This window comes from Ovis canadensis, chromosome 15 (assembly GCF_042477335.2).
Source record: "Ovis canadensis isolate MfBH-ARS-UI-01 breed Bighorn chromosome 15, ARS-UI_OviCan_v2, whole genome shotgun sequence".
Taxonomy (NCBI): Eukaryota; Metazoa; Chordata; class Mammalia; order Artiodactyla; family Bovidae; genus Ovis; species Ovis canadensis.
In genome coordinates, this window is record NC_091259.1 from 36,626,118 (window position 1) to 36,649,270 (window position 23,153).

General features: G+C 50.5%; 1 protein-coding gene across 2 annotated transcripts in view; it reads left to right on the forward strand.

Moving 5' to 3' along the window:
• Positions 1–7,742: 7,742 nt before the first annotated feature.
• TMPRSS4 (transmembrane serine protease 4) overlaps positions 7,743–23,153 on the forward strand; it is a 40,878-nt gene continuing 25,467 nt past the window's right edge. For both annotated transcript variants that reach the window (XM_069555316.1, XM_069555315.1), the window contains exon 1: positions 7,743–8,118. In XM_069555316.1, coding sequence (XP_069411417.1) covers positions 8,086–8,118 — 33 coding nt within the window. In that variant the 5' untranslated portion in view covers positions 7,743–8,085. The remainder of the gene's footprint in view (positions 8,119–23,153) is intronic.

The window sequence follows — 23,153 nt, forward strand, 5'->3', positions numbered from 1 at the left end:
CCTAATCCCTACAACAGCCCTAGATGATAGATATTATTGTCATCCTGTTGCAGGGAAAAGCCAATTCTGACTCTATGTTGGAACAGTTTCTTTGACTTGCTGTTCGTTGCTTCTGTTATTATAATCATACATAATGGCCTGCCTCTGAGACTATCCTGTGCCTTTGCCTGAATGTTAAAGTGCCTTTGTTCAGAACTCAGTCCACATGTAGATGACAAGAAGGAAGAAATGAACACATCCCCTGCTTGAGACTTGCCATTCTAAGAGATATTCACAAGATTAATGGCCTTTTAACTTTGTTTCCTGGCTTCCCAGCTGGTGCACTGGTAAAGAATCCACCTGCCAACGCAGGATACACAAGGGATGTGGGTTTGATCCCTGGGGTGGTAAGATCCCCTGGAGTAGGAAATGGCAACCCACTCCAGTATTCTTGCCTGGAGAATTCCATGGACAGAGGAGCCTGGCTGGCTACCGTCTACCGGGTCTCAAAGAGTCAGACACGACTGAGCACACACGTGCACACGCATCACCTCCCCCCATCTCTGCTCTGTGAAAAAACCTGGCATCCAGACCCTGATAAGATGGTTGCTTCAAGATGTCATTTTGCTGTCTTCTCAGTCAGCTGGCTCTCCAAATAAAGTCATATTCCTTGTCTCAATGCCTTGTCTCTGATTCATTGGCCTGGCATGCTGCGAGCAGAGGGAGCTTGGACTCTGTAACAATCCATTTTATAGATGAGGAAAGTGAGGCACAGAGAGGCTAAATAACATGCCCAAGGTAGTAGGTGACAGAGCCGTTATAGTTAAAATTTAAACCTGTTCAAGGAGTTAATCCCATGTAGAAGCTGTTCGTTATTTGACCCTGAGAGAATAAATGTAATGAAGTTTCCATCTATACTATTTAAGTTCTAACCAGATTCCTTTTTTAAAAAAAGTTATCAAAGTACTGTATGTTCAGAGTCTCAAATCTACAGCACAGTTCAGAGGAAAAGCAGCATCTCCCAGCCCCACTGCTCCCCCTTCTTCTAAACCACTGGGCTCCTCCAGGGTGAAGCTATGAGTAGCCTCTAGAGACAGATGAAAAGAAAGAGGCTGCCTCTGAAATGATCTGAAACTCATTCTTTGCCTACTGTTGGGGGAGAGGGCTGAATGAAAATGTTTTTTTCTGAAACGGATTTCTAATTACACTGGCAATGTAGAAACTGCCCCCTGGAACCCAGGCAGGCTCACCTGGTAGCTTGCTTCGGGGGCCCACGCGGCTTTCCAGAGGTCCCTGGAGGGCAGCAGAGGCCACTGCAGATCCTCTCCCTGACCCATGCAAGGCCCACCCATGCGCAACGCAGTGGAGGAGAGCTGGGTGTCCCGGGTTACACAGACCTGGATCCCAGCTCGATCTGAGCCTGCATCTCCTTCTTTGTGAAATAGAGGAAGAGTAGCATCCACATCTTACGGTGGCCACAGGGACTAAATAAGGTGATGTCCTTTCTTTGCACAGGTGTAAAAGCATGGCACATGGGAGCACAATTTACGTGCTGGCCTTTCTTCCCTTTTGTGGAGCAAATGTGTCCTGTCATTTCCCCACCGCTGCCCCCAACCTTAGCCCCCCCACCCAGGGAAGTTCATCCCCACAAGAGAAAGGTCAGCTCCCACCCATCAGAGATCAGCCAGGGTTTCCCCACTGCTTCTTTGGTGCGGATGTTTAAGACTCAATGCTACAGCCTTGGGGCCTAACCCAGGTCTTGGAAGAAGGGTTGGCAAGCAGTGAAAAGAGGCATTTCCTCTGCAGAGAGACTCAACAGAGAGCCACAGTGGAAGCATCCCTCACAGCAAGCCGGGCTGCCCCTTGCTGTCCCTAGGGTACAGGCACTGCATTCCCCACGTGCTGTATTTCAGAGTCACTGGACTCCAGTGACAGGAGCCGCTGCCAGCACGTGCCCACGGGCTGCACCCTTCCTCACTTAACTTCCTAGGAAAGGCTCAGACAAAAGGGTCTGCTCCTGACACTGATCTCAAATTACTTGGGCTCAGAGGAAGGAATCATAGACTTTGCTGCTTGGAAGAAACCCCAAGGACTCATGGATGTCAAGCCTCAGTCTCTGAATTCAGCTTGTTCCAGACTCCCCAGGGCTTCCCTGGGGGCACTAGTGGTAAAGCATCTGCCTGCCAATGCAGGAGATGCAAAGATGTAGATTTAATCCCTGAGTCAGGAAGATCCCCTGGAGAAAGAAATGGCAACCCACTCCAGTATATTCTTGCCTGGGAACTCTCATAGACAGAGGAGCCTGGTGACCTACAGTCCATAGGGTCGCAAAAGAGTCAGACCTGACTTAGCAACTAAACAACAGCACAAGAACCAACTCTCCAGTGTGAGAAGAGATCTAGCCCAGCATTTCTCAAACTTAAGGGAACATTCAGATCCCCCAGGATCCTTGTAATGCAGATTCTCACTCAGTAAATCAATCAAGACACCTCGCTGCCCTCAAAACTCCTGTTTTAGTGGGGGAAGTGCAGTCTGTGGACAGGCTGAGCCCTCCAGGGCAAGGGCTTTTTATTTTCTCCAGTCGCATGGTCTAACATCACAGTACCTTTAATATCATAACCTGTAACCATAGGAAATATTTGTTGGATGGTTGTATGATTGGATGGGCACATGTGAATGGGTGGGTGGATGGATGCTGATGTGAAAATCAAATCAATCAGAAACAATCAGCAATTGATGGACTATGTGTGTGTGTGTGTTAGTTGCTCAGCCATGTCAGGCTCCTTGCAACCCCATAGACTGTAGCCCACCAGGCCCCTCCATCCATAGGACTCTCCAGGCAAGAACACTGGAAGGGGTTGCCATTTCCTTCTCCAAAAGGAACTATAGAAAGAAAGAAAGTGATAGACTATACTATTAAATATTTACATATGTATTTACCTATTATATATCTAGGCAAAATAGTCCTGGGGGAGAATGGAAGGGAGAAGGAAGGAAGAAGGGTGGGAGGAAGGAAGGGAGGGACAGAGAGACAGAGGGAGGGGGGAAAGGGAAGAAGGCAGTGAAAGAGGAAAAACTCTCTAAACCCCCAAAGAGTTTTCTTTACGCCTCTACTGGAACATCTTACTAACTTAGAATGATTTATGGGTGTGTCACATGCCCTCCCGTAAACTATGAGGTGTGTGCATGCAAGGCTGCGTCTTTTATCTCCTAATCCCCAGTGCCTGGCTCTAGCAGGAACTCTGTAAACATACATTTTGTGAAATGAATAGTGATAATAACTCCATTCAAGAAATCCTTTTTAGATACCAGACATGGATAATTCATTTAATCCTGTAACAGTCTTATGAGGCCAGTCTGATTATCCACACTTTACAGATGAGGAAGGTGAAACATAGCAGGATTAAATAAAATGCCCATAGTCCACATAATCAGCGGTTGGACAAGAGCCCACAGTCTTGACCAAGTGATAGCCAGGTTTTGTGAGGCCTGAAGCTGATATATTTCGAGGGACTCACTTTAAGGAAAAGAATACGCCCAAAAATCTGCTGCAAAATTTACAGAATAGTATGACCATGTGAACACAGAACCAAGACAGGGCTCCTTACAGGGGCCATGCAGGGAGGGGCTCTGAAGCTTGGACCACACAAGTGCCACGGCAAAACATCTTCTGATCTTGACCCACGGACTGGAACCAGAAGCAACAGGAAGAAGGAAGAGAGAAAAATGTCAGAAAAAGAGATGAAGTGATAAGAAAGGAACAAAAGGAAAGAGAGGAGGAAGGAAAAAGGAGGGGACTCTAAAGAGATGGCTGGGGGCCTTCCCTGGTGGCTCAGTGGTGAAGAATCGACAAGCCAGTGCAGGAGACACTGGTTCCATCCCTGGTCCAGGAAGATCCCACATGCTGTGGAGCAACTAAGCCAGTGTGTCACAACTGGCTGTGCACAGAGCCTGTGCTCTAGAGCCGCACAGGAGAAGCCACTGCCATGAGAAGTCCATGCATAGCAACAAAGAGTGCAGTCAAAAATAAATAAACACTATATATGTCTGGTCCCATCACCTCATGGCAAATAGATGGGGAAACAATGGAAACAGTGAGAAACTGGAAATAGTGAAGGCTCCAAAATCACTGCAGACGGTGACTGCAGCCATGAAATTAAAAGACACTTGCTTCTTGGAAGAAAAGCTATGACCAACCTAGACAGCCTGTTAAAAAGCAGAGATGTTACTTGCCAACAAAGGTCTGTCTAGTCAAAGCTATGGTTTTCCCAGTAGTCATGTACAGATGTGAGAGTTGGACTATAGAGAAAGCTGAGTGCTGAAGAATTGATGATTTTGAACTGTGGTGTTGAAGACTCTTGAGAGTCCCTTAGACTGCAAGGAGATCCAACCAGTCCATCCTAAAGGAAATCAGTCCTGAATATTCATTAGAAGGACTGATGCTGAAGCTGAAACTCCAATACTTTGGCCATCTGACGTGAAGAACTGATTCATTGGAAAAGACCCTGATGCTGGGAAAGATTGAAGGCAGGAGGAGAAGGGGATGACAGGGGAAAAGATGGTTGGATAACATCACCGACTCGATGGACATGAGTTTGAGTAAGCTCTGGGAATTGGTGATGGACAGGGAAACCTGGCATGCTGCAGTCCATGGGGCTGCCGGACACAACTGAGCGACTGAACTGAACTGATATATATACATATACATCTTTTCCCAGGTGGCACAGTGGTAAAGAAACTACCTGCCAATCCAGGAGAAATAAAAGACACAAGTTCGATCCCTGGGTTGGGTAGATCCCCTGGAAAAGGAAATGGCAACCCACTCCAGTATTCTTGCCTGGAAAATCCTATAGACTAGGGAGCCTGGTGGGCTGCAGTCCATGGGCGCACATGACTGAGCGTGTGCGCTCTCTCACACACACACACACACACACACACACACACATATAAAGAGATGGTTGGAAAACAGAAGGAGCAGGACAGGAAGGGATTGAGGGAGAGATGAAGCTGCCTCTGGATGAATGGAGGTGGGGGAGCAGGGAACATCTGGCCAGCTGGTCCCCCACCCCTGCCCCAGGCACCTGGAAGGACGCGCCCTCTACTCTCTCCAGGCGATTACACCTCCACCTGCACAGTGCGCAGCCTCCTCCCTATAAGGACCCTGCCTCATCCTGTCCACGTATCTCCTTCCCCGGCCTCTCCTCGGGCTCCTAGAACCTGGGAGCTGGCCCCAGAGGTGGAGCCAGGAGACCTGAGTAATCAGCCCTCCAGCCAGCCTCGCCCAGCAGCATTCTTGCCCAGGCAGCTACCTCTTTCCTGGTTCATCACCTGAGAACCCGATGAGGTACAAGCCTAGGGCCCAATGTTTAGCTCGATACATATAAGAAGCAAGGCCATGGAAAGCTTGGTTCAGGGTAACCCACTGGCCTCCCACTGCCTGACTGCTGGGTCCTCCTTGAAACGGACATGCCTGCCTGTGTCTTCACAGCCTGTCCCTTGATGTCACCTATTCTGAGATCACAGGCTGTCCACATTGCCCAAAACTTCTGATTCTAAAGGCACCACCCTCGACTGGGGGAAGGTGGTTGGCTCAAGAGACACTTCAGACCAGCTCAGATCTCTGCTGCTCAGAGACAAGCCCAAGGCCATACCTCACGGAGCAGCCAAAATTAGGCCAGTAAACCGTTCAGTCTAGCCGGTACTCCTCCTCCTACTCAGAGCTCACCAGTGTCTTCCATGGGCCATATCTCCCCAGGCCATTACTCAGGGCTTCCAAACACCTGTGCTACACTCAATCCTGAGCCAGACTCAAAACTGCCAAAAGCCCAGTACGGCTTGGGGGCCAGTCCCTTGTCTCCATGAGCTACTATTTCCTCAACGTCAAATGGGAGTTTTGACAGGGTTGTGGTGAGAACTAAAGAGATGATACATAAATGCACATTATCAGTGGATGGGCCAATACACAAATCTAACCTGGGCTGGTCCTTGGGGAGGGTCAAGGCTGAGAAATGGATGAAGATCTGCATTTGTTCAGAAAGTGAAAGTGAAAGTGAAGTTGCTCAGTCGTGTCCGACTCTGCGACCCGTGGACTGAAGCCCACCAAGCTCCTCCGTCCATGGGATTCTGCAGGCAAGAGTACTGGAGTGGGTTGACATTTCCTTCTCGGGGGGATCAAACCCAGGTCTCCCGCATTGCAGGCAGACGCTTTAACCTCTGTACCACCAGGGAAGCAAAACCTCCTATAGAGACACAGAACTTCAGATCCAAGTACTAACATCAAAGATTTCAAGGGAGGAAAGGAAGCCAGATTGAAAGAAGAAGAGGGAAGAGGTAGGAGAGCGGGAGTGAAAGGGGTGGCCTTACAGACGTCTCCTGCCACCTACAGATACCCAGGCATTATGGGACTTTTCCCTGGGCCTCCAGAGAAGGGAGGACTGGAACTCGGCCCTACCAGAAATCAGATCAGACCAGAACCAGAATTCGAGTTCTCTGCCAAGAGGAGATGATCAGTCTCCAATCCTTAGCTCACGCTGAGGACCCTTCAACCAGATTACTGCATCCAGGACTGGAGGACTAGAAAAACAGGGAAGGATAGAAAGGGTTAAGGAGAGGAAAGCGAGAGGGAAGGGGAGAGAGGTCAATAAAGTCTCTTGTTCCTTACCGGTTGGGGCACTGTGGCCAGTTGTCCACGTCAGGAGGAGACCAGGGACAAAAGGGTCCCAGTTGCGGCCACTGGGTCTGGTCAGGAGGAGACCAGGGACAAAAAAGGTCCCAGAGCAGTTCTCCTGGGTTCCCTTACCCTCCTGCTCTCCACCCGGGTGCCCTTTCCCAATAAAATCTCTTGCTTTGTCAGCAGATGCGTCTCCTCGGACAATTCATTTCTGAGTGTTAGACAAGAGCCCAGTTTCGGGCCCTGGAAGGGGTCCGCCTTCCTGCAACAAATGGTGACTCTGGCGGGGACTCTTCTTCGCTGAGACTGACATCCTGACCACTCGGGGCACTCAGGGGCCAGCTTGCCTGCCAGTGGATTTGTTCGGAAACCGACACTAATTTACTGTGTGGCCTTGGGTACTTGGGACTTAGTTTCCTGACCCATAAAAACAATGGGAAATGGCAGTTGCCCAAATCCCTTCCAGCTGCGTGGTTCTGCAGTCCCAAGGTCTCTCTTTGCACAGCCCACTGGTCAACGGGTGGCTCCAACCCTGAGAATATGGCAAGATGTGAATCAGCAGGGACCCTGTGAGGAGCCGGACTCGTGTTCCAGCCAGAGCACCAAGAGTAATAGCCAAAATACTGAGTTGGCTAAAATGTTCCTTTGGGTTTTTCCATAGGATGTTACAGAAAAACCAAAAATAAAAATAAAAATAAAAAAACAGTTATTACTTTTTGGCCAACCCAAAAGTAATAACTGGTTTGGTGGGGCTAAGAAATGCTTAGAAGGGCTGCTGACTGGAACCCCGTATATATGCCTACCCAGGACAGCTTCACCCCACGGTCCAGGGAAAGAGGAGGGAACCTCCTCTTCATGGACTTTCCAATCCTGTTGCTCCATTCATGGCAACAATCTGGTTCCACTGAGCAGTAAACTCTGTCATCCTAACTCCCACAACCGCAATCACAGCACCCACCCAGGGAGAAGGCACTCATCTGGAAGAGACAGAGAGAGAGGGGGCCTTCTAATGTCACCGGCAGCCAACACCCAGTTGGGTGGAAGCCACTCGGGCGGGAAGGCCTTTACGACATCTAGGTGTGTCGCCTGTTCTGAGGCTGAAGGGCCCAGGAATGACCGCAGGTGTTGTTCCAGCCTCTAAGACAGGTGTCGGGTTACAAAACATAATCATTCCAGTTTGGCAACTTTACCTGTAGGACTGCTTTAAGCGACCTGCCCCACACTCCCCAAATCACTCCTGGAAGACGGCAGTGGGAGGCACACGCCGGCTACTCCGGGGGATAGAGATGCTGGATGCCGGGAACCACTGAGGCCTGCCCTGCACTTAGGGTTCCTCCAGCCGATGTTGCCTGGGGATCGCTGACCTGCTGGCCAGCCAGGGCCCAGTCCCGAGAGACTCTCATCCTGACTTGGGTTGGCGACCTCAGCTCCAGGCCATGGAGACTTCAGAAGATCAAAGAGCCAGGGTGGTAAGTGTGGGGGCTCCAAGGACTGGGAGAGGGAGGGTCTCCTCTCTTCAGGCAACCTAAGAGGTCATCAGCTCACAACTTTGCAACACCTTCCAGGTGAAAAAAGAGGTCCCACCTAAGTCGCCCTGGTCCCCACTTGCCCTCCTCTCCCTCCAACAGCCAAGCCAGGGCTGTCCTTTCAGCTCTTCCCTCCTAAATCCTGCCTCTCTCTCACCCAAGGTCTCCTGGCTTGTTGGCTGGAGACTGGAACCACCTTTCCAATGGCGAGGGGCTGTTTTGACACAATGGTGGCCCTCTGCCCCCTCTCTGGGGAAAGCCCCCTCTCTGGGGAAACTGACTCATTTGTTTTTAAAGAAAACAGTAGAGTGCTGCCTTAGAACAATCTAGGGTACCATGGAGATCTACTTGTCTCTTTTTTTGGCTCTGCCTGCTCTCCTTCTCCTCTGAACACTGAGAGCTTCTCCACGGTCTTGGGGTGAAGAGAATCAATCCCATTTTTCAGGGAAGATAACTGAGGACAGGGAGGGGAGGAGGTGGAACCCAGGGAATCTTCCTTCTCTGATTGTTGGACAACATGTCGCAGTTGCCAACAACCAGCATGAAAACGAAGGGGAGGAAGGGGTGAGCACTATGTCCAGGGAGAAAGGGATGACCTGCTGGGGCCCCTCAGGTGCTGGTCTCCCGACTCTTGAGCACTTCCCATGACACTCCTCTGGACTGTCTGGCAACACTCCAGCCCCAGGGCTGGGGTAGCAGGGGCCAGGAAGGGCTCCCCGCTTTACTCGTAATTCAGCCAGGATCGAAGCACCCCCTCCTGTGTCCCATCCCTAGATGCCCAGCCTGTGCGCTGAGAAGCTCCACCCTGCGGGGCTCTCAGAATGGAGGAGGGAGTGGTACCAGCCTGCCTGAGTGTTGGCAGCTTCTTGATGTCACTTGGAGCCACATAGGAGGCAGTGTTTTGATTTATGGTTTTATTTATTTACTTTGGCTGCTCCAGGTCTTCACTGATGTTTGGGCTTTTTTCCGCTTACGGTGAGCGGGACCTGCTCTTCATCGCCGTGCACAGGTTTCTCAATGCACTGGCTTCTCTTGTGGAATGCGGGCTCTAGGGCATGTGGGCTCAGAAGTTGCGGTTCCTGGGCTCTAGAGCACAAGTTCAACAGTTGTGGCACACAGACTTAGTTGCTCCACGGCAAGTGGGGTCTTCCCAGACCAGGGATCAAACATGCATTGGCAGGTGGATTCCCTACCACTGAGCCACCAGGAAAGTCCCAAGAGGCAGTTTTGATGGCAGATTGCTGCGGCACTCCCTGTGGAATCAAAGGTCACATGGCCAGCTCCTTTGTGACCTTATCAGTCTTGAGACTTTGAGACTCACTGTCTCCTTCTATAAAACAGAAATATTATCCACACCACCCCCTAGGCATACATACAGGGTTAGCCTAGTGGTATATGAGAATAGCCTCTGTAAACCAGGGAACCCCGTGCAGAAGTCAGGACTTTATGACTAAATAGAGCTTGTTCCAGGGAACGGCAGACTGGGGAGCATGACCTACACTGACCCTCCGCTGCCCTGGGCAGGAGCTGGGTGCTCGCTGCTATGTGAACAAGTTGGGGCAGGTGAACACACTGGGGAGGAGGGGCCAAGCCTGGGGCCCCAAAGGCCAGGCAGCAGTGAGGCCATAAATCAGGATGGCACCCAGCAAGCTTCCTGCCCCTGAGCTAACCATTAAACCACTGTGCCTCATAACCTGCTATTTCCTCTAATGAAGCTCAGACAACTATAGCTCCCAGCCCTGGCAGAGATGAGACAGCCCTCCCTCCTCCCCCCACACCCCAGGGCCACTCCCTGGACCAGGCCTGCACTGTGGCTTTGTCTTCGTAATGGTTCTCCCTCAAACCTATTCAACCAGATGTGCCAGTGAGACAGGAGCTAGGGAGGGAGAGGGCCCTGGGCAGAGGTCTGAGCCTCGGCCCTCAAGGGGAACATGTCCCTTGCTATCTGATACCTACAGCTGAGCCCTGAGGGGAAGCCTGGGACAGGAGGACTAGCCGCCCTGGTCTTAACTGGTTACTGCCCACAAGGCCCCAATACACTATGAGCCACAGGAGTAAAGGGCTCAACACTTGAGGTCAGTCCAACCCTCGGGCTACCCTGGAGAAAGCAGGTCCTCCTTGCTCTCCTCCTTAAGTTGCTACTGATACAGGCCCAGAGGTGGCTGGGCTTGGTGGGTCTCAGAAGAGTGGCCAGTCAGCAGGCAGCCTGCTGGCAGCGGGGATCAAGGAGCATGAGTGGGGTCCACTTCAAAGAGAGGCTGAGTCCAGGAGCCCACTCAGTCCTCATGGCGCCTTCCTGGCTGGTAGACAGAAGAGTTGGGCCATGCAAACACCCAAGAGAGCAAGACAGGCAAAGAAGGGCTAGGTGCCCTCCTGTCCTCCAGGCCCCTCACCTGCTGTGACCCCCAAAGTAGCTGCACCCTTCCAACTGCCATTTAATCAGCCCCTCCTACTGGCCAGCCTCCAGACGGCTGGAAGTGGAACAAGAAGGTGCAGTGCCTGGGTTCTGGCCTGGAGGTGCTTGAATCCAGAGGAAGGGCGGCTCCTTAAGCAAAGAATCCTAAGGCAGTGTGAGCAATCCAATAACCAGAGGAGGTGCGAGGTACCGGTGGAGCAGAGAAGGCAGCAGGTTTTCTCTAGGGGTGGCAGGGGAGTCGTCCCAGAAGAGACAGTACTTGCACTTGACCTTGAAGCAGGCTCTCTCCAGGCAGGAGGAAGTGCGTACGAATAGCAGAAAGCACTGCAGTGCAGTGGCAAGGGGGCGGGGGCAGTGGTCGGAGCAAAGGGCGCAGGCGCAGCGAGCACAGAGGGCGAAGCTGGGGTCTGGGCCCCTCCGGGTGTCATGCAGGCTCTCCATGGAGATCAGGTTCGGGGGCCCCACCCTGCCCTGGAGCTCGGAGGGGCTGGGCCAGAGTGAAGTCCCAGCAACTGCTTCAGGTTGAGCCACCCCCAAGAAAGGGTGAGGTTGAGCCACCTCGTCCCAAGAAATGGGTGCTGTGCCTTCTCTGTGCTCACACTAGACTCCCTGGTGACAGAGCAGACGTGGGCCCTGCACCCACGGAGCTCAGCGTCTAGAGCACTTGGAGGGTAGGAAGGGGTTGATGGTTATCAACAATCTCACCAACTCCTGCTTCACTGAGTATCACAGGCTGCGATGAGACACGGGAGCTATCAGAGCCAGACCAGGGCGGGGGCCTGGCTAGAGGTCAGTGGAGGCCAAGGGCTGCATAGGAGCTGGGTTGTGGGGAGATGGGCCATGCTGGGTAGAGGGAACAGTGGGCTAGAAGGTGGACATACAGCCCCCAGGCCCTCTTCTGTCTCCCAGCGCTCTTCCCTCTAGGCCTGGGAGTAGAGCTCTGCACCTGGGTATGAGGACATGGAGAAGTGGTTTAGAAGCCAGGCCTGGTCTTTCCCCTGGCCTCTCCCTCACCCTTCCTGCTCCCACTCTGTGCCACTGAGACCCCAGCGGTCCTCTGCAGCAAACACCCTTCACTTCCAGCCTGTGCCCTTGACAAAGACTGAGAAACTCTGAGGAGCTAAATGTGGGAAGTGAGGAGAGACTAGTTCAGGACAGAGGGGGAACATAGAAGAAACCAAAAACAGGGCTCGAGAACTCTGGCCCAACTTTTCTGAAGCCCAGAACTAACCCCAGGATAGCCGGAGACAGATGTTCTCAGGCCTGAAAATCTTGACAGGCCTCTCAGATTTCCTCAGCTCATCTCCCCTCACTCTTCCTTCTTGCTCAGATGAAAACATCTGCCTCTATGCTGCTGCTGCTGCTGCTAAGTCACTTCAGTCGTGTCCGACCCTGTGTGACCCCATAGACAGCAGCCCACCAGGCTCCGCCATCCCTGGGATTCACCAGGCAAGAACTCTGGAGTGGGTTGCCATTTCCTTCTCCAATGCATGAAAGTGAAGTCACTCATTCGTATTCGACTCTTAGCGACCCCATGGACTGCAGCCTACCAGGTTCCTCTGCCCATGGGATTTTCCAGGCAAGAGTACTGGAGTGGGGTGCCATTCCCTTCTCCGATCTGCCTCTATAAAGCACCTCAAATGCCCAAGCAATGATCCCCCCCAACAGTGATTCCCCAAAACCTGAAATGCATTCATCTGTCACATTATTTTGCAAACATCAGAGTCACTACCAGACTGTGAGCTTTGAGAGGAGGGTCTGTGTCTCTACTGTTCCTTTTACTTATTTATTTATCGTTGGCTGTGCTGGGTCTTCACCACTGCACGGGTTTTTCTCTAGTTGTAGCGAGCAGGGGGCTACTCTCTAGCTGCGGTGCGCAGGCTTCTCGTTGCTTTACTTACTGCGGAGCACAGGCTCTAGGGCTCCCCAGCTTCAGTAAGGCTCGTGGGCATAGTAGTTGCGACTCCCAGGCTCCAGAGCACAGGCTCCAGAGTTGTGGTGCTTGGGATTAGTTGCTCCTCGGCATATGGGGTCTTCCTGGACCAGGGACCAAACCTGCCATGTCTCCTGTGTTGGCAAGTAGCTTCTTTACCACTGTGTAAAGAAGCCTGGGTCTGTGTCTTTTCCATCTTTTTAGCCCCAAACATACCATAGGACCTAGCACAGAATAGGCACCTGATAAATGTTTGCTAACAAAGGACAGACAAATGACCAAAAACTGGAACCCTGTAACTAGCAGTTTGATTTATTTGACACTGAAAACAAGATTAGCCAAGTCTGAATGGAAAAGATCCCAGATGCCACCAGAGGGGTTCCCCAGCTGTTTTCTTTTTTTTTTTTTAGTTTTTAATTTTTTTAATTTTAAAATCTTTAATTCTTACATGTGTTCCCAAACATGAGCCCCCCTCCCACCTCCCTCCCCATAACATCTCTGTGGGTCACCCCCATGCACCAGCCCCAAGCATGCTGTATCCTGCGTCAGACATAGACTGGCGATTCAATTCTTACATGATAGTATACATGTTAGAATGCCATTCTCCCAAATCATCCCACCCTCTCCCTCTCCCTCCCCAGCTGTTTTCATCCCAGATGGGGCTGGGGTGAGGCCTGAGCCCACCTGGAAACCCCAGTGATAAGAAAGAGAGCGTTTGAGCGGGGCCAATGTGGCAATCCCCCTGCGATGTGATTAACTCCACCTCACAGCCTGCAGCTCTGTCACAATCACAGCAAGGAAATCGTAAACAAGATTTAAGACTCAAAACTGCAACACCTCTCTCCACTCCTCCCTCCCAGAGCAGCTTCCAGCCTCCTAGCATAATCCACATGCAACTGGAAACTCTCACAGGGTAGCGGGAGAAAGAAACACTTGAGGAAGAGGGCAAGAGGCTGCGCTGGCACCCCTTCAGGGGTGGGCACACGTCCAGGGGTGTCAGCAGTGTCTTCCGTCACGAAATGTGCAGCACACCGGTCTGGCAGGGGCTCTGCCTGCTGGTATGGCTGATGCTTTAGGCATTTCCTGCAGTCAATTTCTTTCTGTATAACATGCATGCATGCATTCAGCACGTGCTCCCTTGAGTATACAGTATGTACTATGCACGGGCAAGACACAGTGGGAGATTCAGAGAATATCCAAAATCTAAGCTCACACGCTCCATATGCTCTCTATGGATGGAATGCTGCTGCTGCTAAGTCACTTCAGTCGTGTCCGACTCTGTGCGACCCCATGGACGGCAGCCCACCAGGCTCCTCTGTCCCTGGAATTTTCCAGGCAAGAATACCGGAGTGGGTTGCCATTTCCTTCTCCTAGGAGCAGGGCACCTGTTCACCCACGGACGTGAAACAGAAAGGGAACAACGTAGCTGAGGTCACCCCACCTCACCTTCATTCCATTCCCACCCTGACACTGGGGTCTACATGCATGATCATGCCTCTGATCCCCAGAGAAGAGGGTCCTGCCAGGGTGTTGGAGGACCTACCCTGGTGAGAAAGAATCACTGATGCTCTAAAGAGAATAGTAACAATAGCAGCTGCATCTCATCTCCACCTGAACACAGCAAGAGCAGCATTTTCTGGCTTGAGAAGCACATTCATATCCAGACTCTCCCTGAATCCTTTTTTTAATTTGTATTTATTTGGCTGCACTGGGGCTCAGTTGCAACATGTGAACTCTCAGTTGCAGCATGTGAGCTCTGGTTCCCTGATCAGGAATCAAAAAGGCCCCCTGCATTGGGAGCATGAAGTCTTGGCCACTGAATCGCCAGGGAAGTCCCAAGAATCTCTCTGCCTCTTACCCCAGCTCTCTGATATGTAGTGGTCCTCCTTGTACAGGTGAGGAGACCGAGGCTCAAAGAGCTCAAGTGACTTGAGCAGGATCACTTACCCAAGAGGAGTCAGGGCTGGGACCCTAAGCTCTGGGAGTTTGGGATCCAGTGCCCTGCTTTTCCTTCCTGCCGTCCCCTCTCCTCGAAGATGTGGACCCATAAGACCCGAACTTAAACTAGAAACCGTAAGACCAGAGGGCCCCAGTTTCCTATCTAGGAGCTGATAAATTTTATAATAAAGTATGCATTTAGGGAAGACTGCATCAGCTGGTACAATCAAATGGAATAAAGACAATGTCATCTTTGCAAGGAGACTGCATTCCTTGATAAACTACTAAAGGTCACTAAGGAAGAAAGAAAACACATGAACACAAGAAATCAGTGGGCATAATTAACTCAGACTTTCAAGAAGGCCTAGAACAAGTTTCATGCCTGATGCTACCTAGGAGAAAAGCAAGTTACTATTAGATCACTAAGGACAGAAAATTGATTTAAAGAGAGAATGTTATGAGTAAATCAGCACTAGGACTAGTCTTATCTGGCAAGGAGGTAACAGAAGTTCCTTATTAACAGCAAGCTCTTCAGAATCATAGGCCCTAAGGAAAGGACTTTAAAGGTCTTCCAGATAAGTGGTTTCCCCAAATTTGGTTCAGCCTCAGAGCCCTTGGCCCCTCTGAAATCTAATATAGAATCCCACATGGAAAACAAAGAAAAAACCAGAGCTGGAGTATTTGAAAGAACTGTGACCCTCATCCACTCCTCCCCTGCCTCTCTCCTGCTGCAGCAACCTCTGGGGGCTCCGCCAAATCCCCCCAGGATTCCCCAGAGCGCTTCACTGACCTTGCCTTTGTCTAGAACAGAAATTTCCTTCATGATTCAGCTTCTACTCATAGTCCTTCTGTGGTTCGTAACAATCTTCCCTTTGCCAAGAGAAAGCCATCTTTATGTAACTTTTCCCATCTGTCCTCAGCATCCTTCTTGCCTCCACCCTGAGATGGTCCTACACATTTTTTAACCTTTTATCTATTTTTTTGTGTTTGGCTGTGCTGGGCCTTGACTGTGCACTTTTATCTATTTTCTGTTTTTGGCTGCCCCGGGCCTTGACTGTGCAGGCTTTCTCTAGTGGTGCTGAGCAGGGGCTGCTCTCTGGTTGTGGCAGGTGAGCTTCTCACTGCGGTGGCTTCTCTCTCTTGCAGAGCGTGGGCTCCAGGGTGCACGGGCTTCAGTAGTTGCAGCCCTTGGGCTCTAGAGCACGGGTTCAATAGCGAAACACAGGCTTAGTTTCCCTACGGCATGTGGAATCTTCTCGGACCAAGGATCTAATTCATGTCCCCTGCATTGGCAGGAAGATTCTTAGCCACTGGGGAAGTCCAGCCCTGCATATTTTAAAGGACCACATCTGTGCTACCCGAAATCTTCACTTCTCTGGCTCCTGCATCCTCCAACCTCTGTTCATGGAAAGATCACATACGTCCCATGACATCACTTCAGGTCCCCTAACTGCCCTGGTCATTCTCCCCCGCAGGGCATCCTCATCCTTCAATTCCTTTCCTGAAGTCAGAACCGTTGACCTAATGAAACCACAAAACAGCTACCATTTGCTCTGCTCCTGTTACACACATGCTAGACCCTCTACTAGGCTTTCTCATTAATAATTAATGATATTTTAGTATCTATTATGTCAAGCCCTTCCTAGGTTCTATATTAATATTGTGAATTATTAATTTAAGTAATACAATATATACTCCATGGGCACAAGGACTTTGCCTACTTGTTCATTACTCTATCTCCAGTCCCAGCACAGTGTCTTACTGAATGGACAAAGTATTAGTATTGTTGTTGTTATTAATATTTATTGCATTCCTACTATGTCATAGGCAACGTGCTACATGCTATGCATATTTTGGTCTCATTAAGAGGAAGACACTGAATCTCTGTCTAGCTCTATCCATGTCTCTGTCTCTCTCTTTCACTCCTCTCTCTCTCTCTCTCTCTCACACACGCACACACCCTTGAGGCCCCCAGGGGTTAAATGACTTGATTGAGGCCCATGCTCCGTCCAGTATGAAACACAGTCTCCTCTAGAAAACAGCAACCCAGAGAGGAGAAACTTCACCAAGCGCTCCCAGTGTCATCTGAGTGGGCAGGAAAGCAGGGGGCTTCCTTGGTGGTTCAGTGGTAAAGAATCCACCTGCTAATGCACAAGCTTGGGTTCAATCTCTGAGTCAGGAAGACCCCCTGGAGAAGGAAATGGTAACCCACTTCAGTATTCTTGCCTGGGGAATCTCATGGACAGAGGAGCCTGGCGGGCTACAGTCCATGGCGTCACAAAAGAGTCAGACATGACTGAGTGACTGAACGATAACAATGGGAATCCAGGAAAGGAGCTTCACGTTGTACAACTGCAAAGCAATAGGTGCGGAGCAGCTATGGAAGCAGCGCTGAAGCACCGTTTTCAGGATCACGAGTTCAGGGTTCACAGGCAGAGATCCCAGGATCACTACAAACTTCAGCCAGGAGATGGCAGCTCTGCTGCAGCAGCCAAACAGGCCCACTAGAAGCTGGTTCTCTGGCCTCATGCAGAACGAGGGAGAATGCTCAGTCCTCCCTGTGGAGAGCCACCTTCAGACCCTCCTCCAATGCTGCGGGGAGTCCTGCTCCCCAAGCTTCCGGGGCATGTTGGAGGGGTGAATTTTCAGGTCAGGAAGATCCGCTGAAGAAGGGAATGGCTACCCACTCTAGTATTCTTGCCTGGAGAATTCCGAGGACAGAGAAGCCTGGTGGGCTTCAGTCCATAGGATCGCAAAGAGTCAGACATGACTGAGTGCCTGAACAACACAACAGTTTCTCTGCACATCAAAGCACTGTGCACATCATCTCAGCTCATCCTCACCAACAACCCTGTGAAACAGATCGTATCCTCCCCATTTTACAGATGAGGAAACAGAAACACTGAGTAACTTGCTCAGGATCACATGGTCGGTAAGGAGTGGAACTAGATTCAGGCCAGTGCTCCTGACTCAGAATTCAGAGGGTACAAGAGCAGAGACACCCCTCCTCAGACCACAAACACCAAGTGAGCCGGACCATGAGCAAGTCTGTTTGACCATGAGAAGACCAGATGGGGGTTTCTGTGAGCTTGAAAAGGTGCATTGAACTAGCCGGTAAAGTACCTGATGGAAACTTTCTCGCTGTCAGGCTTCATCACAGTAAGTTTTATCACACCTGAGTTCCAAAGGAAAAAACTCGGTCCAGAAGATGTTAAGTGATTTACCTAAGGCAAATAGTAGCTTATAAAGAGCTCCGCAGGTAAATAGAAGAGTCAGACTTCGTAACACCAAAGTCCCTCGTCCCTCCCCACCATTTCTCTCTGTGTTAAAGTTTAAAGGACAATTCAGGACAAGCAAAGGGAGTGTGGATTTTTCAAAGGCAATATAAACTTTGCAGGGTTCTTTTATCAACCTCAGCCTGCATCACGGATGGCCATTCCTTAGTTCAAGTAAATTACTTGGTTTAGAGAACCCTGCCAAGCTCGGAGATCCATCAGCTCTTTCCAAAGGCAAACCCCTAAGGGTCCCTGTCAGTCTGGGTGGCCTGCCTCCTGACGGCTCTCCTGTCCCCTTCAGCCTCTGCGCAGGCATTGCTCTCAGGTGTGCAAAGGTGGGGACACCTTCCTTCCCATCACACCCTGCAGGGAAGGGAAAGTGGGCTGGATGGAGCCACTATCAGAAAGCAAACTGAATAAAGTAGAAATGCTAAGAGAACTCAGAGAGGCTGCAGAGAAGGGGCTGCTCCTCCTGAGGCCAAAGGATGGCCCCCAGGTGGGATTTGTAGGAGCAACAGGTAACAGCAACATCAGCTGGAGGCAAGGGCTCCGCACTGGGGAACCCCAGTTTCCTTCAGTTTGACTCAACCCAACAGGCATGTACTAATACCTCCTGCCAGCCCTTCTCAATGTCCAGCCATGTGACCTGGGGCAAGACAGCACAGTGCCTCTGGACCTCAGTTTCCTCACTTGTAAGCCAGGAATTGTCACACCTTTGCTCTTTCCCCTGGCCCTACCTGGAGTTGAGAGCTGTGCCTGAACACAAAGGCTGATTCTTAATTGATGGCAGTGAACAGCAGGCTGGCCACAGGATAATGGCTGGTCACCCGACACCTCCCTTCCGCCCCAGGCCCTGCCCTGGAGCCATTATACTCTGGGATGGGGACAAGGTGTTCAGCTCAAGTTGCCAACAGGTCAGCATCCGTGTGGCTTAGAACAAGGCAAAATGGTTTTGAATGTAGCAGCTGAGACTGAGGTTGGTCCAAAGGAAAGCATGCCACCATAAGGAGGTCTCTGCCCAAGCCAGAGTGAGCAAGGGCGTATCCAGAGGCCCTCCTTGCCAGGGCGGGGATACCCACCTGTGCGTGGCCAGGGCTGGGGTGGTCTGCCTGGCCATGGGCTCTAACAGTTCAGAAGATACTTGAAAGCCAGCATAATCTGTCATCTCTGAGAACCTTCCATGTACTCAGGGCTGCTGCTTCCCATCCAGGCTCATCTCACAACACTCACACCCTCCTCTCTTGACTCGTGATCCCTCAGCCCCACTCACGGCCACCCTCCTTACCTTACCTGTCATGGCTGAGGCACCCTAAAGAGAGTGTACTCGCTTCAGCCTGCCAAAGGCATCAGACCGTGGATGGATAGTATGTAACTGCTTGCCGTCAGGTTGGGAGTAGGATGCAGGTTCATGGGTCAGAACTGTGTGAGGCCCCTCAGAGCAGCCCCTGAGCCAGCCGATGGCCGAGCCCCACTCTGCAGGCTGACTGAGAGCAGCCTCTGGTCCCCAGGCTCACCCAGAGAACTTCCCCCACCCCTTCCCCTGGGTTTCCCCCCTCCCTACCATATCACCAGCCTTAGCAACCTAGCTGCCACCTGCCAGAGCCCCAGAGGACCTGTATATCCCATCACCTAGCAACAGCAGCATCCCTGCTCTAAATTTTCCCAGGGAGACTATGGGAAGCCAGGGCTTCAGACCCCATGGGAGCTTGAAGCTGCCACAGACCAGATCAGGGCCAGAAAGACCCTTTCTGTAGACCCCTGCTTTTCTCCCTTCTTCTACACCCCAGTCAGCCAGCTCTGCGCCCCTACCAACTTCTTTCTGGAATAAGGATTGAAGAGATAGCATTACAGAAAAGAAGAGAGAAATGAGGTCCAAGGGCAGGCTGCTTGGCAAAGAAAGCACACCAAGGAGCTGACCAGGCTTTCTGGCCTCTGTGAGCAGTTGCTTCTTTTTTGCCTCATTATTAGCCTGGTGGTGCCCATTTCATTGTGCGGTTAGTTACCCTCTTCTCTGCTTCATCTCTGAAAGAGAGCTCCCAATTACTGAAGGCATCTTGAGGTTCAGAGAGGCCGAGGAGCATGCCCAAGCTCACCCAGCAAGTCAGAAGACAGGGCAAGGTGAGAACACATACTCCCCCAACTGGGTCTTTGTCTTTCCTACAGTACACTTAATCCTCGCCCCCATTTAAAAACAAGAGCTGCCTTATGTTTGATCTATCATCTCTGTGCTGGAGGGGAGACAACTGAGATAGTTATCTGTGATTTGGAGCTGAGCTAAATACAATCAGGAGTTTTTGGGGGATCTAAAACAGTAGGGACTTGAGGGGAAGGGATAGTTAGGGAGTTTGGGATGGACATGCACACACTGCTGTATTTAAAACAGATAACCAACAGGGACCTACTGTCTGGCACAGGAAACTCTGCTCAATGTTATGTGGCAGCCTGGATGGGAGCAGAGTGTGGGAGAGGATGGATACATGTATATGCACAGCTGAGTCCCTTTGCTGTCCACCTGAAACTATCACAACATTGTTTATCGGCTGTACCCCAATGGAAAACTAAAAGTTAAAAAAATAATAAAACAGCAGTGGCTGAGGTAAATAAAGGAAAGAAAGTAAATAAAATAAAGGTAAGTAAAGGAAGGAGAGCAGGTGATGAAGGTGCAAAGCTAAAAGAACAGAGGGAAGAAGGGTAGTGAATCAATAAAGCTCCTGCCAGGTACCAAGCACTGCAGTAGGCCCTTTCCTTAACTCAGCCTGGGAGGAAGGTCTTCTCGCCCCTGTTCATGGACAATTTAGCAGAGTCAAGAACCATGCAGAGGTGGGTTTGCCTCCAGACTGAAGAAGGGCTGGGGAGATGCCGGGAGTAAGTTCTACATGTTGATTGCATGCTAATTATATGCAACTAGACCTCAATGCAGGGGAGTAGAGAATCAGAAGGATCCAGTACCCGTTGACAACAACCAAACAGCTTCCTGAAACAGTGGGGAAATGAAAACAACAGTCCGCCAAGTCCAAGAGGCTGGCCTCAAGGGCTGGATCTGTTACTTGCTCTGGGGCCATGGCGACCACTCAATCTATAGGAGTCTGGGTTTTCTCTTGTATAAAGTGGGGATAATTTCTCAGGGTTGTTGTGAAAGTATTTAATCCTCATGGCATTTATGAAAGATATGTAACAATACCCAACTGCAGAATAAGTTGTTCTGCCTCCATATTCAGGTCTTGGGTTAATGTCTTTCTGCCCCCAGTTGGGAAGCAAGGTAAGAAGATTCTCTAATAGAATCAGGCAGTAGGCAGTAACGTAATGTTTTCCAGTCAAATAACTTCCACCCACCTCCCACCTCCCTCCAGCTCTGGGGTCTCTGGGGCCCTAGGGATTCTTGCCCTTTTGTTTCACTCCAGACAGCAGGAGCCTTATTCCAGGATGAGCCCTAGGTCAGACACTGGTTCGGCTGGCCCCGTGAGTCAGGGCTCCACTGGCAGCCTGAGTCAGTAAGGCAGGTGACCCCACCTGGAGCCCCAACCAAAAGAGGGGGGCCAATGCCTCTGCATGGGCAGGGCTGGGCCTGGGCTGTGGCAGCTGTGGCCAGAGCCTGAGTTCAACCTGAGGATAAACAGAGACGCCTCCAGCAAAGCAGAAGGAGGCACAGCTGGTCTTTGGTGGCCTCCTAGCCCCCTTTACTCTATCAGCTCCAAAGCAAGACATTCTCCTGGCCTGGAGGGTTTTCTCCAGGAAATCAAGGGAGTCGCCTGAGATGGTGTCCAGAGACCCTTTCAGCCGTGTACCCTGTGATCATGCGGGGATCCACCACAATGTTGGGGGCAGGCCAGATCCCAGGATCTAATCTGGTCCCCACATCTCTCAGCTCCCTCCTCCCCCTTCCCTCTGCTCAGGATTGATTTTGGACCAAAAGGCAACGTAGCTGCTGAGTCCCCATCTTTATCCTGCTCGGGAAAGTAGTTGGCATTGATTTTCCTCAGCTGTCATTCGTAGGCCTAAAACGCACTTACCTTCCTACCCACTCTCCCCAGTGCCTTTGACCTACAGCAGCTGCCCTTGCCAGAAGTTTAGTAACCCATCATCTCTCATCTCTGTGCTGGAGATGGTTGCCAGAGAGGCTTCAAGAAAAACCAAAGAGTGAGCCACTAACTGAAGAACTCGGGCAGCATAAGAATAGCAGGGACTTCCCAGGTGGTCCAGTGGTTAAGACCTCACCTTGCAATGCAGAGGGTGCAGGTTCAATCCCTGGCCAGGGAGTTAAGATCCCATGTGCCCTGGGGCCAAAAAACCAAAACAGAAAACAGATGTAATATTGTAACAAATTCAGTAAAGACTTTAAAAATGATCCACATCAAAAACAAAAATCTTTAAAAAAAAAAAAAAAAGGGTGGGAATCAGAGCAGAACCTCAGGAGGATGGGAGTTTAACACCTTGACCACTATTCAGCTGAAGCCCTCAGCAGAGCCAGGTGGCTGCATTTCTCTTTTCTTTTTGACCCTCGAGTGCACGGCCCTGGATAAATCATAATCCTGGACTCATGGCATTTTTCACTGTTGGCCCATGCAGAGCTCACTGTACGTAGCTCACCCCCTAGTTTCAGTAACATAATGAGTCTCCATAAACCTACCACCCAAAACCAAAGCCAGGATTTAGCAATAACCTACATCTAACCAGGAGATCTCCTTGCTGAGGTAGGTGGGCAAGTCTCTTTTGTTAATTAATTCAACAGATCTTAGTTGTACATCTTTGATAGGCCAGAAAGGGTGCTAGAATCAACCTGAATCCCATGTTCATAATTTCCTTGCTTTTTTTGGAAAAGATTCTGTGTTCTATGAGATCTTCTGGGAGTTAATTTTTCCTTTAATATGAAATTGCTCAAGCCATTCGTATTACTTTGTGGCACTATAGTTCATGTGTTTTGACTGCAGCATAATATTCTATTGTGTGAATTAACAGCCAGCTTCTTCAAGGCTAGCTTGGGAAAAACTGCAACCCCAAAAACTGCAACCTTTTCCTTAATTTTTTCATTCAGCAAAGATTTATTAAATACTCAGAGTGTGTCAGGCATTGTAGGAGACACCAGGGGTGCAGTCATGACCAGAACAGCCGCAGCCTCTATTGTTCTAGTTTGCAGGCTTTTCTCCCCATTTTTCTTCTGTTTTCTAAAAGGTAAGGCTTTTCTGTATAATGACCACTATTCGGTTGATAGCAACAGAAAGCATATTAGCCCGGGGTACCGAGGTCACTTCAGTTCAGAGATGAGGAATTCACGGTCCCAGCAAGAACAGGCTGAAGGCCTCTTTTGTTCCTGCTCTCTCTGAGCTTCTAGCACAATTCTGGACCCACCAAAGGAAAACAGTCAATATTTGTTGAAATAATAAACAAAAGAGACTCGACCTACCTGCTTCAATCAATG